Source organism: Hetaerina americana, unplaced genomic scaffold (genome assembly GCF_022747635.1).
Source record: "Hetaerina americana unplaced genomic scaffold, ioHetAmer1.1.p SCAF_19, whole genome shotgun sequence".
Classification (NCBI taxonomy): domain Eukaryota; kingdom Metazoa; phylum Arthropoda; class Insecta; order Odonata; family Calopterygidae; genus Hetaerina; species Hetaerina americana.
The window spans coordinates 8,743,393-8,760,211 of record NW_027286752.1 but is presented as its reverse complement, the minus strand read 5'-3'; the positions used below and the strand labels follow the sequence as shown (position 1 = coordinate 8,760,211).

At 33.9% G+C, this 16,819-nt stretch overlaps 1 protein-coding gene across 5 annotated transcripts in view; it reads left to right on the top strand.

Annotated features, from left to right (window-relative positions):
* Nucleotides 1-16,819, top strand: part of faf (ubiquitin carboxyl-terminal hydrolase-like faf) — a 94,099-nt gene that overhangs the window by 37,474 nt on the left and 39,806 nt on the right. For 4 of the 5 annotated variants that reach the window (XM_071584509.1, XM_071584510.1, XM_071584507.1 and 1 more), the window contains exons 21-26: nt 1,552-1,706; nt 2,291-2,549; nt 6,714-6,926; nt 10,074-10,356; nt 15,287-15,413; nt 16,623-16,776. In XM_071584509.1, the coding sequence (XP_071440610.1) occupies nt 1,552-1,706; nt 2,291-2,549; nt 6,714-6,926; nt 10,074-10,356; nt 15,287-15,413; nt 16,623-16,776 (1,191 nt within the window). The remainder of the gene's footprint in view (nt 1-1,551; nt 1,707-2,290; nt 2,550-6,713; nt 6,927-10,073; nt 10,357-15,286; nt 15,414-16,622; nt 16,777-16,819) is intronic. The other variant, XM_071584511.1, reaches the window with a different exon arrangement.

Below are 16,819 nucleotides of genomic sequence, written 5' to 3'. Positions count from 1 at the left end.
TCTGGCTAGTATTCTCTAACCTTTTATTAAATGAAGAACACAGTATTTTTCCACTGTTATTTATTTTGATACGGCTAGTTTCAATGCTTAGGTATCATCAGGTACCTTAACGCCTAAGCATCGAAACTAGTGGTACCAAAATAAAGAGCAGTGGAAAAATGTATAGTGTTCTTCATGTAATGAACATAAACTTCCACAAAGTTGAGCCAGAAACCATCAAATTCTCCAACTTCTCTAGCATGGGTTGCCCTGTCAGCGTAGCATTATTCATTATTCCTGCCAGGATAGCGCTAGAATTCTTCAGAATAATCTAGCCATTCCACAGTGTTGTGGTGTTAGTCTATAAGGAAGGTAGTGTGTTCTATGCATTAACAATCAAGTAAGCATTTCATTAATACTTCAATATAAATTAAAATTCTATGAAAGAAGCTGACTGAGATGTTTCTGACATGACTAGATTTGGATTTTCCTTATGCATATGCCAATATTCCATTAATGCCAAATGTATGTGAAATTACCATGATATTCACCCAACTAGAGAACTCAGGAAAATGGCTCTTCTGGAAAGCTTAGAGATTTTGGTGGGTGGTCTTGAATAATCATTATTTTATAGATTTTACCATTGGAAGTTACTAGTCTGTCACTTTTGAGACATTACAAATGTTCACTTGTGTATGTCTTCTTCTTAACAGCCCCACACTACCCTTGGCTCCATATTGAAAGCATTGCATTGCACAAATTGTGGCAATCCTTACTCTTAGAATGAAGGCTGAAAAGTTTTGTGAATTATATTTTCTCTCAGTTTTATTGGTTTCTTTTTACTGTTGCTTATGTATATTAGTTTTGATTTTTAATAAAAGTTTCTTTTTTTCTAATTGTCAAAAAGTGATTTTCTTGTGCTTGTTAGAGATCTTCAGGTTTCCTGTCAATAAATTAGAATGGTGCATTTTTAATGCTACTGCAATTATAATGCTTTCACTGCCATTAGTATTCTTTTTGAAATGCACATTTTTGGTGAAATATTGCATCACTATTTTTTCAGAATATTGGTATCTTTTTTTAGTAAATTTTACTTTCCTCAAGGGAGAGTTTTCTGTCACTAACTTGTAATTACGAGAGAGATCCTGATCAGTAGTGTACTTGCTGGTTATTCTTCTTATATTTACATAGACTTCAAGTGCATCAGGGTATTATACTATGCGCTCTGTATAACAATAGCACTATCCTCCAATTCTTGTCATTTCTGAGATTGTCAATAATTAGGTGATCAGTATTTGTTAAAATATGAAAACTTGTTAAGGAATGTGAAACACTGGGCAATGGAAAATACTCCCTGAAAAACCTGGAAAATTCAGACTCTTCATAGTTGAACAGTGACATGGCTAATGAAATTATTTGAAATATCATTCATGTTTTGCAGTGCGGGCAACATACTTTGTTGACTTAATATTGATGCAATTGGTTAATATATAGTATAGGTCTTTTTTTCTGTTCTGATTGTGAATTCTATCAAGTGGATTTATATGGTTATATTTCTTTTTCAATTTACAGGTAGTATATGCACTTCTGATGCCTGCTATTGATCCAACTTCAGAAAAGGCATTTGAATTTCAGCTAAATTTCGTGAGAAGTCGTGATGCCTCCATTGTGATTGATATGTTAACCAAGGATAACTTTTTACCTAATGCAGATATCACTACTAAGAGGTACATTATTTCTTAATTTTAATAGTTGTCATTTTATTTTTTTAATATTTTAAGCTAGATTTCATAGCCCTATTTTGATCCAAATTTTAAAACTCACTTTTGATCCAACCAAAGGATTATCCATTCGTGTATATTTTCTGTTTACGGTTATACAGGGAAGTAGTAGTAAAATTGAATGCTTGAAAAAGAGTGTATAAATATTGGAAATTTTTCTTTATAAGTGAAAGAATTATTTTCTTCCAGTAAATACATTTTGTATATTTTTTATCAATCCAGAGTTTTTAATGACATCCTAATATCAATGATATTAAGCCATTTGTTGAAGGTCATGTCATGTGGTACAATTTTGGAACACCATTTCATTTTACAACTTGTAACAGTATTTTGTCACAATATGATAATCTATAAATATCAGAATTGAATGTATGCCAACAGTTCTTGATGATTAAATTATTTATGCCTAAAATAATGAGACATGTATTAACTATAATTTTTGATTTCACAAGACATGTTGGCATTTGATATTGACCACTTTTAAGTTTTCACTGTCAAGCAGAAAAATTCTTCAATATCCATCCTTCTAGGTCTGCATATTTTCCTGCCCTCAAGATGTGTAAGCTACTGCTAACAGTGGCCGGTTATATGAGAGAGATTTTGGCAAAGGATTCACCCACATCTCAAATGCGACAAGAATTACAGAGAGGTTGCCCATCAGTAGCCTCAGTACTACCTTACCCACAGGTGTCTGTGCTTCGCAAAGCCCTGGAAAATATCCCCAGTGCAAGTACGGAACACATGTTACGAGCCGTAGCTTCCAAATTAGCTCACGCCCTGGCAGAAGAGGTAAGTACAACCTTTCAGTAATTCCATCTTGGTTTTAAAGATTTTGGTGATGAATAGCTTAAAACTTCTCAGCTTGGAGAAAAATGAGGAATGAGTTCTTTTACTTTTTTCAGCTGCTCTTTATAATTAAGTGGAAATGTCACAGTGATGAGTGTAGCTAACATACAAATGTTTTAAATTAATTTTAAGTTAACATTTGAAATGATGAATAGCAGAATTCTGTTGTTTTTCTAACATTATGATTTGATATAGGCAAGTGTTAGGTAGGTACTACCCAAAAATCCCATAAGAATCTTGAGCAATTTGGCAGCTTAGATTGTAAAAGGACAGGTTGCCCAGAAATATGGACATTATAGAATATCTTGTTTTTAGAGAGATAGGAAATATTGGGTTTTCAGAAAAGTGAGCAGTTGTTACTTGCAGCACAGGCCTGGAAATAAACACATCATTGAAATATGTATTGGGCTAGTGAAAAGGAGGTAACAAAGAAAATTGGTGTTTTCACATAATAATAATAATAATAATTATATTGTGGAAATGCAGTCTTATTTGCTACTTCCCATTCATTATAATGAAATCTCAAACATTTTGTTCTCTGGACTATATAACACCCTTAACTTCCCACCATACCAAGTTACCAAACGGGCTGGTTAATGTCCCACATCTACTGGTTGTAAATTATGTGTCCCTCTTGTCTATTCACATTTTGAGGACCTACCTTGAATTATGGAAATAGTCATTTTAATTACTGGTTCTCAATGCAAGAAAGGGAGTGGAAAACGCACTTGAAAATTTGAGCCATCCTTTAAATTTTTCTCGCAATCATTATCCTTAGCTAGGAGAAATGTCATTGTTTTTGATTCTGTTGCTTTGCGCAACTTGTGTGTGAGGAATGATACGCGCAATACTGCTAATGAGGAGGAAAATTGTCATTTATTCGAAATGTCCCAGTAAACAGAAAATAGACCTTCTAACTTGTCTCTTCAGATTAGGCACAATGTGTGACTATATACAAAATAACTATTTAATGTTAAGATTCAAATAAAACTTGTTTTCTAAGTCTACACTCCTTTTTTCTTTTGCCTGACTCATTCCCCAGGTTTTCAACGTGCCTTCCTATCTCTCCTCATTGATGAAATGTAGTTTTTGTGAAAATAGAAATTGAGAGTAGAATGATTTTATCTTATTTTAGAACCTATTGTCTTTTAGGGACATTTAGTATCTTAGATCCCAGCCATTGATTTGCTCTCCTTACATCGACTCACTGGGATTCATGAATGATTTGAAATTATTTTTAGTCTGTGAATCTTTGTTAATTCATGCCATAAGATAGTCTCACAAATGTCTCTTAACTGGTAGAATCATTTATATTTACAGTTAGACAATTATTTTGATGTGTAAACATAACCAAAAGTATTCGGCCTAGATATATGCAATTTGAAGTTGTTTTTTTTTTACTTTTGAGAGTAAATTAAAGATGCAGTAAACTCTTTATTGTCAATGCTATCTTGTCCTAGCCTATCAAAATTTTACATTCGTTAAGATAATTACTCTTTAAAACTTTGATGCATCTTTGAAAAAAATACGTTTGAAATACCTGGAAATTCTCGAAAGTTTTTAATTTCTCAAAATAAAAAGTTGTCAGCGGTACATATTTAATATTTTATTTTAAACATATTTGTGCCTTCCATACTTTCCCATTGTCATTTCCCTCACATTTATTAGCCCTGAGAGTTCCATATTCCCCTTTAAGCCAAGTAAATACATAGCGTTACAATTCCACAAATAAGGCATTAACTATCAACTCTGCATTATTTTAAACAGTATTGTACGACTGATATGAATCCATATCAGCAATCCTTTGTAAGTATTCATCATTTGCCAGTCATTTGTGTTTTCCTGACTACGTGATTGATGTAGCTTTCTGAGGAAAATGCATTCTGCTATGTTCATTTTTTTGGGTGACAATTGTTTTCTGATATCCTATTTGTATTTGTGATGGATTGTTTGCTGCACTTGGTGTCACATTTTGTCAGTTACTCTAATTAAATTTTCTTACATAGTCTATTATGTAAAATTTATTATTGATTTTTATATTTTATCCTAATAAAATAACCATCAGTTTATTTTTAAGTTGTTTATTTTAGTTATAATCTGAAAACCACTGTAATATAACATTCAAGACGATGCCTTTATGGGCATTGAGCCAACAATCTCTGGATACCTCACCACTGTTGGTGCCTTGATGTTAGTAAAGAGGTTATTTAATGACATACATGAGATATTAGCAAGGTTACCAGTTCATGAAGAGATAAAGGCACCATTGAGCATTGATTAACCGAATGATTCTGACAGTAATTGTATTATGCTCATAAATTGCTTCAATGAGCTGTAACTGTTTTACATAGTTTTAATTCTAGCGAATGAAACTCTTCCCATAGTAAGGATGATTGATGGCATTTTAATTGGTTGATCTTTGATTTCTTCATAAGAGTCAAACAAAATTGGTTACTTTCAATTGAAAATAATTAAAAAAAGGGGTGTGACGTGTGTTTTTCAAAATGTCAGACAAAAAACAATATCTTCAAACACCTACATGTATGCCAAGTTTGGGGTAACTGACATTAAATTGTGAATTGGAAGAACCTGGAAAAAAGACTTTTTCACTTTTCTACCAGGCTTAGTAATTCTTATTCCCTGCTCTAGAAGTGTTGCATGTTTAAAGAGATTGCTGTTGAATGTAATGTAAGCCAGGAGGGTAACTTAAGGAAATTATTGTATTTGTATGGTGACAAGATTTGCCATGGTTCATGTTCAGCTTTTAGTTATAATTCCGTTATATAACACATCAATGCCTATTTAAATGTGATATATAACCGTTTTTGAAAGCCTCTCAATAATTTGTTCTCCGCTTCTTTAGCACTGTTAAATGAGGAATAAGGATATTTCTGTCACCATCAAATCATGTACTTCATAGGAAAGCGACTAATTTAAAATACTAAGAAATACTGCAATATTATTTCTATTACATATGAATGGCACTCAGCAAAATCTTCATTTTCAATTGAAAAATGTTTCGTGGAACATTCTAGCCAGTTACCCATTAGAGTAAAATTCAAAGTTTTGTGATATTTTTTTTATGACATCAATCTTTTTTGGCAAGCTAGACCTGCCAAATCAAAATTTTATAATTTCACAATTTTCAACCAACCCAGTTAGCATATGTAGAGATAAAAGGTACCATTACAGTGCTAGTATTTTATGACATTTTTAGTTCAACTATTAAAATGTTTCCCAATTTATTCATGGAAAAAATCAAGAGTGGACAAATTGCACATCAATTCAAGTAACTCCAACCGTGACTTTCCTGAGAGAAAATGGAGTGCATAACTGACAACATTATGAAGTAAAAGCAATTTGTGTACTTAAGTGTGACTTGCAGACTTATTATTCAGCTGTCTTTTGGAGGAAAGGATGTATGTGACAAAGAGATTAACATCCTATGAAATGGCTATACCTGCTACCCCAAAAACCTGGGATTTATTCAACCTTCTTGTGGAAAAGAACTGAAAAAGTGAGAATTTTGCTAGAGCATAGCAATTTGTTTCCAAAAAGGGAATGAAAATTGATGACCGGCACAGGATAAACACTCATTTTCAATTTTCAGTGATGTTCTAATTAGTTTTTGGAGGGATTAGCTGTCACAGTATGTTACGTTAAACATATGGCCATATTATGCACCCAATGGAGTTGAGAATTTTTGAGCTAATGCAGAAATACTGGCACCCTTGGCAAAACTGCTTGCGCTGCTCATTAATAATATCAGTGTTATAACTCAAGTTTGTTTTTTATCTTATTTGCTGTGAATCTTTTGGTGATGTATTAACTAATATTTGTGCATGTGAATATCCTGCTATGAATTTCTTCCCTTGTCAAAGACATTATTAATGTCTAAAAGAAATTCTTAATGAACGACTTTTATGAAAAAAAGTTGCCCTAACTACTAAGTCATTATAATGCTGATTTGCATGCCAGCCTTCTCTAAAAAGTATTGTTAAGAGTATTCTTATTCCATTACAAATTGATAATTAAAAATCTGGAAAGAAATCCTGTAGATGCTTAGCCCAAAAGAAGAACTAAATTATTTCATTGATACCATTTTAGATGACTCAGCAGCAAGGCCACTCATTGGCTGTAAATGGCGAAGCCATGTCTTCATCTTCAGCCTCCCCCCCCTCTCCTTCTTCATCTCCTGTCATGTCACCTTCTAACCATTCCCTGGCTGCTAACTCACGGCCTTCTACCTCCGGAATCAAAAAGTGTTCTTCTGCTCCAATCCAGCCCCAGCTAGGTCTAGTGAACCACCAACATGCGAAGGTGATAATTTGGCTCTTTGATTATTCCCAGAATTTTTATTTTCATTGATTTAATAGTCGAGTGATACTTAAGAGATAATTTATGATCTTATATATTGCATTGTTATTGCATATCTTTTTTAGGGTGATGTTAGAATGCTGAGCCAAGTGATTCATGACTGCTAACCAAAATTTTATTTTGATGTGCTTAATTACTACTGTTAATTATTCTATGTTTATTAGGAATTTTACAGAGTGATAAACTAAATAAACTGTACTAACATTTGTACATTAAGGACTAAGGTCAACATTAATATATGTATAATTCCTCTAAATATGAGTTCGGCTAAATTGATCTCCTGATTTCATGAAAATCTTCTTGGTGCATGATAATCTAAAGTGTTTCTGTGATGTTATTTCATTTGAAATCCTTAAATTGATTTTGTTTTGCTTTATTCTGTGGATTAATGTAAATTCTTGATTGTTAATGTGTGTGTTATTTCCTTGTTTCATCATGGCATAGTACAGTGGATTTTCGCATTAATAATAATGATCAATTTCATAAGACTGATCATAAAGGTAAATCCAGTGATGCATTGATTTTCTGTAATTTATTCAGGACAATGCTTTTAATTCTATGGCTGTGCCTGTATGAATTGAATTATATAGTATACAATTAAGTAAACATTAGGGGAAATTAACTTCTGTAGTGATTGGAAATTATGTGTACTGCATAATTAATTATGACTTGAAAATGTCTTGACTTTCAGTGATTGGTTATGTTTTATCTATCATCTCATACTCATGGCTTATCACCAGACTGCCTGCTCCCTTTAGTATAGCCTTAGCCTCAAAATTAAATCATTAGATCTCTAAGGCACTGGAGACTGGTTAGCTGAACTTTGATAGCAGCCGTCTCTCCCCTTAATCTTTCCATTAATCTCCTGTCTCAAAATAATGTTATTTTTGAAATTAACTCGAAGGAAATCTCTAGCGTCAATATGTGAGATTATGGCATTGAAAATTGTCATTAATATCAGATGGAATCAATTATAGCTAATTTAATTATAATGAAAAGGTAAACTAAATTAAACATTTATGATTGCCTTTCAAGTAGAGTGATGGCTTTTACCCTCCTTTTTAACTCATCCTGTAATCATCCACTGTCTTCATCATGCTTAGGTGTTACATTGTTGTGAAGTGCAGAAACTGATGAAATAATCCTTGAGTGAAACTCTAGTGCAGAAAGGCAAAATGTTTTGTAGAAAAGAGGGTAATATTCGGGTTATAAAAAAGTGTGCTATTGCTTGGGCGGAACTTTTTCATGAGGTAATTGCCCAAGTTACGCACCCAAAATATGCAGCAGCAAGTGCACCCCACTCTTTTAACTGTTTCATCTCCATGCACCGATCCATTCCCAATTATTGCCGACTTGCCTCCTTGTTGTCTTAGTGATCTCGTTGATATTTTTCTCCATTGTCGTGAATCTTTTCTTTCTAATGTATTTCATAAACCTTCAGTGTAACTTATAGCTGATCAATAGCCCGAGACCCCAACGTATTAGTCACGTTCTGTGCCATCTTGTTAGAAGTGAGTCGCACCTGTGTTAATCATCACAATAGTGGTTGGGCCAAACGTGGTATTAATAAGTCGCTACACAATGTATAAACCAGTTTCCTATACAACTTTTCTTTTCTCTAACCACTGTCAAAAATGAAAGTTGTCTTACAGAGGCATAGGTTCCTCTTTTGAGTCCCCCTTTCTGTGCCAAGAATGAGGTTTAGTGAGGCATCCCAGTTCAAAGCATTTTCAAGCATTCACCTTCACATTCTAATGTCTTTCAATGGAGAAGTTATTCCCTGTGTCGTTTTGTCTCGGATTAGGTTAGAGTTGTTTGGAGTTAGTCAATATTTAATGACTTAGATCCAGAAACATATCTAAATCCTAAAACAACTGGTGCAGATATTATTTTCCTTTATGGTAAATACTAATTCCATTGGAGATTGTGTTGCATGAATAGCCAAAGATGAAAAATCATTAAAATGAAAGATCCTCTTTGTATTCATTAATGCATTCTTCTACATTAAATTTAAATCCAAATAGTTTTATTTCTAAAGCTGCATCTAGACTCATCAGTTAGGAGCCTAAATCATTCAGATTTAGGGAGGACACCATCTTGAAGGGTGTCCAAATTCATTTTAGGCAGTCAGAGGGTGCAAATTTAGGCATATATTTCGGCCCCTGGATTTGGGGCATGAGAATTGTATCCTAAATACATACCATATTATGACCCCATAATTCCAAGTGCTAGAAGCGAGACAACTAGCAGAAAAATAATCGCCATGGCATGAGGGTATTATATGTGTTGGTCACAATAACATTAGTTATTTTGTGTGAGAGTATACTTTTACTCATTGAAAAAATGGCTTTATTAACGCTTTATTATAATATAAAACCTTTAGCAAGAAAAGTACGCATAAATATAAATGAACTATACACAACACAAAGCATATCTTGAAACAATTACTGACAAGGATTAAGTGCCAAAAAATTACCCTGGAGTAAAATATTATGTAATAAGATAAAAAGTCGAAAATTATTGATATTTAATACTATCTGACATTATAATTAAAGCAAAATAAAAAACTGATTATCAAAAAGAGTAAATATAGTCTAATAATAAGAGAAAATGAGTATGAAACTAGTACTAAAAATTACCCATGTTACTTATTTAAAAGGAAGTAATGAAAGTCTTGAATAAATGACTGCTGAATTTACCAGCTCAAAACAAAAAAAGGGTTTTTTATGGTATGAATCAAATTAAAAATGTTAATGCTCTTGGTCTCATTTTTAGCAAATAAAATAATTTTTATAATATTCCCCTTTTTTGTTTACTATGGTTTCATTTTGTCCCAGTAGCTTATGGAAGCTACTTGAAGATCACATCATCGTCAAATCAAAACCGGTGGTAGCTGTTGATAAAAGTGTGGGTTATTATGCAGTTATTTCATTTGCTAATATTATTAATTTCCACTAAGTTAATCCACCACCTACGTAACCAGGTGGACTAAATCAAGGATATCCTTTAAAGACCTTCTAGACTGAAAATTAAATGAAGATTAAAATGTGAGCTGTTTCTCAAGGTCTGCTTTTCAATTAAATGATTTAGGTTGGGGAAAATGACCAGCAGTCCAATGACAAGTGGCAGTGCCTTGTGGATGGACGACTTCCTGACCTGGAGATGATCCATGCAATCATAAGAATGGCATGGGCAGCATCCAGGGGTAGTCTGCACCTCTTGAGCAGTGATGATCAGATGGATCAAGATGAAGAATTGCTGCAGAGGCTTAATAGAATGTACCTCCGAGACACAACTGCAAAGCCCTTGTCCTTCACCACACTCCCTCCAGATGGCCCCAATTATAGGCAGCCGGATGGAGATGTTGTTCTAGGTAAGCCTTAAACTAATCAACTTATTTTCTTTATTGTTCAAAGGTTAGTACCATTGAAATGCTCAAAATACTACAGCAAATCATAGATGTAGTTTAGAGCCTGAATGTGAGTCATGTCTCTCTGCTCTCCTCATATTTGCTTTCACTGCTTCTAATCTTCCGACTTCCAGCCTTGCTCCTTTGTTCTTGAGAAATGGTGGTACGAATGATGTTTGCATTGGTTAAGTGCTGGAACACCTGCTGACTTTCATCTTTTATTAATACATTAAGCTGAGTTTGATCTTTTTTAAGTCCTTGCATGATTTTACTAATTCCAGTGTAAGCTCTAAAGCCATAATCATTTGATAGTTTTTATCATTTAATACCCCTTGATGAGTTCATCTTTTATAATGAAGTCCAAATATAACAATTTTTGACCAAGTTGACCACGATCGCTTAATGCTTAAGATGGGCAAATCGCCACTACACACCGATGGAAGAGTAATCTCTTGGGTCAAAAATTTCATGGAAGGTCAAACACGGGTCAAATTAGGAGAACTGTATTCTGAAAAAACAAGGGTAACATCTGGAGTCCCACAAGGAAGCATATTTGGCCCGCTCTTGTTTTTAATCTATAAGTAAGTAAGTAAGTAAGTAAGTAATTTTATTTGCCCAGCAGATTTGTACAATTGTAAAAAACAAGCACAGATATAGGACACGTCAATGTTATATAAAGAAATGATAAATACTAAGTACATGTTTAAATACAAAGAAACTCATGGGACAAGAAGTTCATTAATAGAATAAAACATTTTACAGAGTAAATATTTCTGAAGGTTGAGCTTAAATATAGGCAGCTTATGTTGTGCTTTCAGTTCTTTAGGAAGTTTATTAAAAATCCTGAGGCCCATATGTTTAGGTCCATGGGCGGTGGTACAGGTTCTGACAAAGTTTTGGTGGAGGTCAGCAGAATGCCTTGTGTTATAATTGTGAACGTTGGCATTGGAAAGATAACTAGAGAAGTTGCTTTTGACATACAAAGATGCGCAATACATATACACGCAGGGAATGGGTAAAATTTTCAATTTTTTAAAGAGGGGACGACAGGATGCTGCATGAGTAGCAAGGCAAATAAGTCGGATGATCCGTTTTTGAATTTTAAATATAATATTTGCATTAGGTGTAGGGCCCCATAAAAGAATACTATAAACAACATGAGAGTAAAATTCACTATAATAAAGAGACAATAAGACCTCAGTATTGACGGTATGCCTAATGAATCTGATAAGATGACAGAGTGAACTCAACTTATTACGAAGTTTGAGAATATGGTCATCCCAAGGCAGACGACTGTCAATAGAGATGCCTAGAAAACATGATTTACTTTTTTGTACAATAAGTTCGTTATCAATATTTACAGTTATGCAAGCAGCTGATTTATTCTTATTAGCAAAGTAAATTAAAGAAGATTTACTAACATTGAGGAGGAGGGAATTGAGGAGACACCACTCATGTAACAGCTGGGTAACGGAAACAGAGGTTAATATTAGTGTGTCTACAGAGGAGGCAGACACGAGGACATTTGTGTCATCAGCATAGACGACAGGCAGCACGCCTGGTACAGAGTTCAGTAATGTTGGTAGATCATTTACGTACATAAGGAACAAGATTGGGCCCAGGACAGATCCCTGGGGTACACCACATAGAACACTTTTTACTGGAGAAAGGAACTCTCTTCCTTGTTTACTTAAGGCTACACATTGTTTTCTGTCCAGGAGATAGGATCTAACCCAGTCTAGGGAAGTCCCTCTTATTCCCAGGCATTCAATTTTTCGAAGTAAGAGGTTGTGATTGACAGCATCAAACGCCTTTGAAAAATCGAAAAATAAGGCAAGAGATTCAGATCTATTGTCAAGATCAGAAGTTATTTTGTTAACTGCTTGATATATAGCTGTGGATGTAGACCTGAGTTTCCTGAAACCATGTTGGTTGGGAGAAAGTAAGTTATGGGATTCCAGAAATAATATTAAGCGATTGTAAAAAATTAATTCAAATATTTTACCGAATTGGTTGAGCAATGAAATGGGCCGATAAGGATTCATATCGTCTTTAGGTCCTTTGCCCTTGTAGAGGGGCAAGACTTTCGCTACTTTCAAGGTGGCAGGGAATTTCCCTACCTTTAGAGATTTGTTAATTAAAAATAATAATGGATGCTTAATTGCCTCGTAAGATTTCTTAAAAATAGTGGCTGGTATTCCATCAAGACCTGCAGAGTATTTATTACTAATTTTGGACATTGCCTTAGTTAATTCATGTTCCGAACAGGGATATAAGAATAGCGAGTTACAAGAGTTGGAAATAAGGGGATATTTGCCACTGTTACACTGATTTGTAGGAGTTATCTGAGATAGGTAATGTTCATTGAGGGAGGATGCCATCTGTATAGTATTTTGATTGAGCTTTCCAGAAGTATTACGAAGTACAATGTCAGAGTTGACATTTGAGATAGATTTGGTCTTATATTTGTATTTATATATTTGTCTTTGGAGATATATAAATGATCTTCCAGTAAATATTAATTCTCTGATTCTCAGACTTTTTGCAGACAATTCCATTATCTACAGCAAAGTCAAAAATGACAGCGGTCGCGATATATTGCAGAGGGATGTTAATAAAATAGCAGATTGGGTGACAAATAATGGGATGGATATTAATGTTAGCAAATGCAAATCCATCACTTTTAGTAACATGGTAAATGGAAACAATAAGAACTAAAAATTCTCAGAAAATGTCATTCCTAGAAGTGATAGCTGCAAATACTTAGGTGTATATTTAACAAAGGATTTAGGGTGGGGGCTAAACGGGGGTACATTTTTAAGGAAGCTTTCAAAACTCTTCATTGGGTGATGAGAAACCTCAAAGGGAGCATTAGAGCAACTAAGGAAAAGGCGTATAAGACCCTGGTAAGACCAATTTTAGAGTATGCATCTCTTGTATGGGACCCTCATGAAGTAGGACAAATCAATAAACTGGAAAAGGTGCAGAGAAAGGCTGCCCGATATGTACTGGGGAAGCATAGGAGGATGGAGAGTGTGTCTGACATGTTAAAAACGCTGGGCTGGGAACCTCTACCAAGTAGAAGAAAAATAAGCAAACTTTGTGGAATGTTCCGCATTCTGAAGGGGGATAAAGCTTGGGCAGATGTTAGGAAAGAGGTGGGGAACCCAAATTTTATAGGGAGAAATTACCACAAATTCAAGGTAAAATGTCGGGCATAAAGAACAAATAAATTTTCTTTTCTAAATAAAACAATTGTTGATTGGAACACCTTACATTCTAAACTATTCGAGCCCTTTCCTAACAGAGTGAATACTTTTAAGAAAAGATGCAAGGAATTTATTTGATTAATTTGTGGTGTAGAATTATCTGTAACCGCTTAATTTTTTTTCTTGCTGATTGATTGATGTTTAATGGCATGGCGATTTTCTTGTTTTATGAGAAAGATTTGTGTTTGGAAGTTTCCTTTAAGTGTAGTTTTGTTTTACTGACTGATTTTATCTATTATCATTTGTGATTACTTGGGACTTGCGTGCCAGCTGACGCTATCTGAACGTATAAATTTTAATAATTATAATAATAATATAACAAGTGTGGAACATTAAAAGAATCTAGATATAATAAGCCACAGAGAAGGTACAGTTAATTACTCTATGGTTTTAATGCAAAACAAATCAGTAATAGCTAGGCCTACCTATTGCTCCCACGACGGTTTTTTCTTATATTTAGTAGCTTCTTGAAAATGGAAATCGTAATATTTCACTAATATTGTATGTTCAAGAGCATATATTTTCCACCATCTCGGATGGCCAATATTTTCTCCCTGGGCATACATGCTTTAATGGCTCATTTTTTTCCATGCAACTTCAATTACAGTCGGCCCATGGCACTATCAGCTCATAAACAGGTTCAGATTAAAATTTTGGACACCTCGATGTATACCTTTGTCTGTTGATTTTAATCAGCAGCTATCAGTGCCATAAGTAAGGTAAAAAGCTGAATATGTTGGTGAGGGAGAAAACTTGAGAGTTAAAGCATTCGGATGATGAATTAACTGGGATCAGAAGACATGTGCAGAGACGGCTACCAAAGTGAGGGCTCCACTCTAGAGAGGACATTTAAAGTAGTTATGCCTCTATGCGTTTGCTATAAAAATGCTGTCCTGCAACCTCCTCCATCACCGAAAATCACCAAATGGTGGTGGATGCAGAGGATTATTTTAATGATTGGGAAAAACCGTCTCAACTTAATTCATCAATAACCAATGTATATGATCTTATTCTCATTTGACCCAGCATTTGAAGTTCTTTTATTGTGCATTTACAACTTAAAAATTAAGAGCTTAAAGTATAAATTTGAAAGTCTTTGCGTGAATCAATTACCAATCAAATTAAACGTGTTTTTAATCCCACATAAAATAAATAAGAAAGTTCACAGCGTAACTAGTTTCACCGCCATTGGTGTCATCAGATCTACAAGAGGTACTCTAGTCTCTCTTACTTCTATGTGTGAAATGTGTGTGTGTCAAATATGCATACATATGCAATGAAAATTTATGATTAAACTATTAATAATTTCGGACTTGATATTCCTGTTAAATGTCCATTGCAATGACTATGCTATCCAGAATGGTTAAGGAGTGGCAGACTAGCTATTGAATGATCATCTTAAGAAGTGATCAGAGTTAAGCATAGTAAATAATATATTTAGAAATGTGCACACGAAAGGCTAAAAACTTAATTTACGTTAATGATAATTTCAGTGTCCATAATTTCATAGTGTTTGTGAAATCTTATTGGTACAGTGGATTATGGAAGTAACTGCTGGTCATTTTGTGTTTAATTATAAAACATTAAAATCTCAATTAATCCTATGGCATCTTTCTCCATTACAGTCTGCAAAGAAGCTCTTGAGGTGCTCACAATTGCCTTGGTACTGAATCCAAAGACATTAGATGTATTAACTAAGGAGAAATTATGGCATTCATTTATTATTGATCTACTTCTGCTTTGTAAAAATAGGTGAGTGCACCTTGTATTGGATGAGAAAAAGTGTGTTGTTCTGATTTTCTCATCTTTTTGTCTTCATGGTTTCAGAATGTTTGTGACTTTTTATTATATTTTAATTACTAATTGACTTTGTGGGGTTATAATTTGAACTCAACCAAGTTCTTTAACATCCAAGTTGAACTTCAAATATAAATTTTGGTCACTTTTAAAAACTAAAAATTTTTCTAATTAAAACTATTTCAGTACAATTTACAATTTATTTCAATTAACTTCGAACAAAAAAGGTGATATTTTTCATTGCATCAGTAATAAATGTAGCTGAGCATTCCACAGAATGTGTCATGGTAAAAAAAACTGAATTTCAGGAAGAAATTTCAGGATTATATGAAGATATGGATTGATTGATAAGTTCGTGTCCATAAAAAAACCATAGTAGAACATTTTCAGAATGCATATATTTTAACCATAGTGTTAATTAGAATGAAGTTAAAACTTGGAATACTTGACAGTGCAAGATATCAGTTGAAATAATTGTTTAACCTACCACTTATATAAAGATTTGGAATAATCACAGATCAGTCACTATTCTTAAAATCATTTAAGTTTCATTTTCAGTGCATCAATTGCCCTTTTTTTTCTTCTTGAAGAAAAACAAGTCCACCAAGCAAATTCATGGATGGACACAGTCAGAACAATGATACCTTTCAAGGCACCTCATAGCAAAACAACCTGACCAGCAATGCTTTAAGCCTTGTTTAAATTCCCCCCTTTAATATGTCCTACATGCCTGTTCTCTTCATCTCTATTACATTCTTCAACATCCCATTGCCTAACAGAATATTTTGCATCTATTTTTCCTGTTAGCTATGGATTTCTCTGAACAATTCTCTCTAATCTCCCACCATGTCTAGCACTTCCTTCCTTTATTTTCCTTTCTGTCTATTTATCATTTTCCATTCTTCTTTATAATCAAATTTAAAAAGCTTCAAATTTTGCTTCAATGACCATGTTTCCACTTATATTAAGAGAATTATAAGAAAAGGATGCAATCATGTGTTGTATTTTAGCTTAGCAGCTTGTTTCATTTTAAGAATCTCCTATTCTCCAGTAATGCCTTCATAATTATTTCTTCAAAATCATATTGCAACAAAAGTAAACTTTGTCGTAATCTGAAGGTAGTGTGCTTGGTGCAAGTACTCAACCTTTTCTTGCTCTTCACAGGATGGTGCGGACAGCAGCAGCGGAACAGTTTCTTTTGATATCCATGTGGTGCAGTGGAACACAACAGCCACTTCAGTTTTGCATTACACTACTGTTTACTGTTCTAAATTCTATAGTGGTTGACTATGCTCGAAATTCCCATGAGTACTTTCAGGTAAATATGCATCTTCTCCTTTAAATAGGAGTCTGACGTCTCA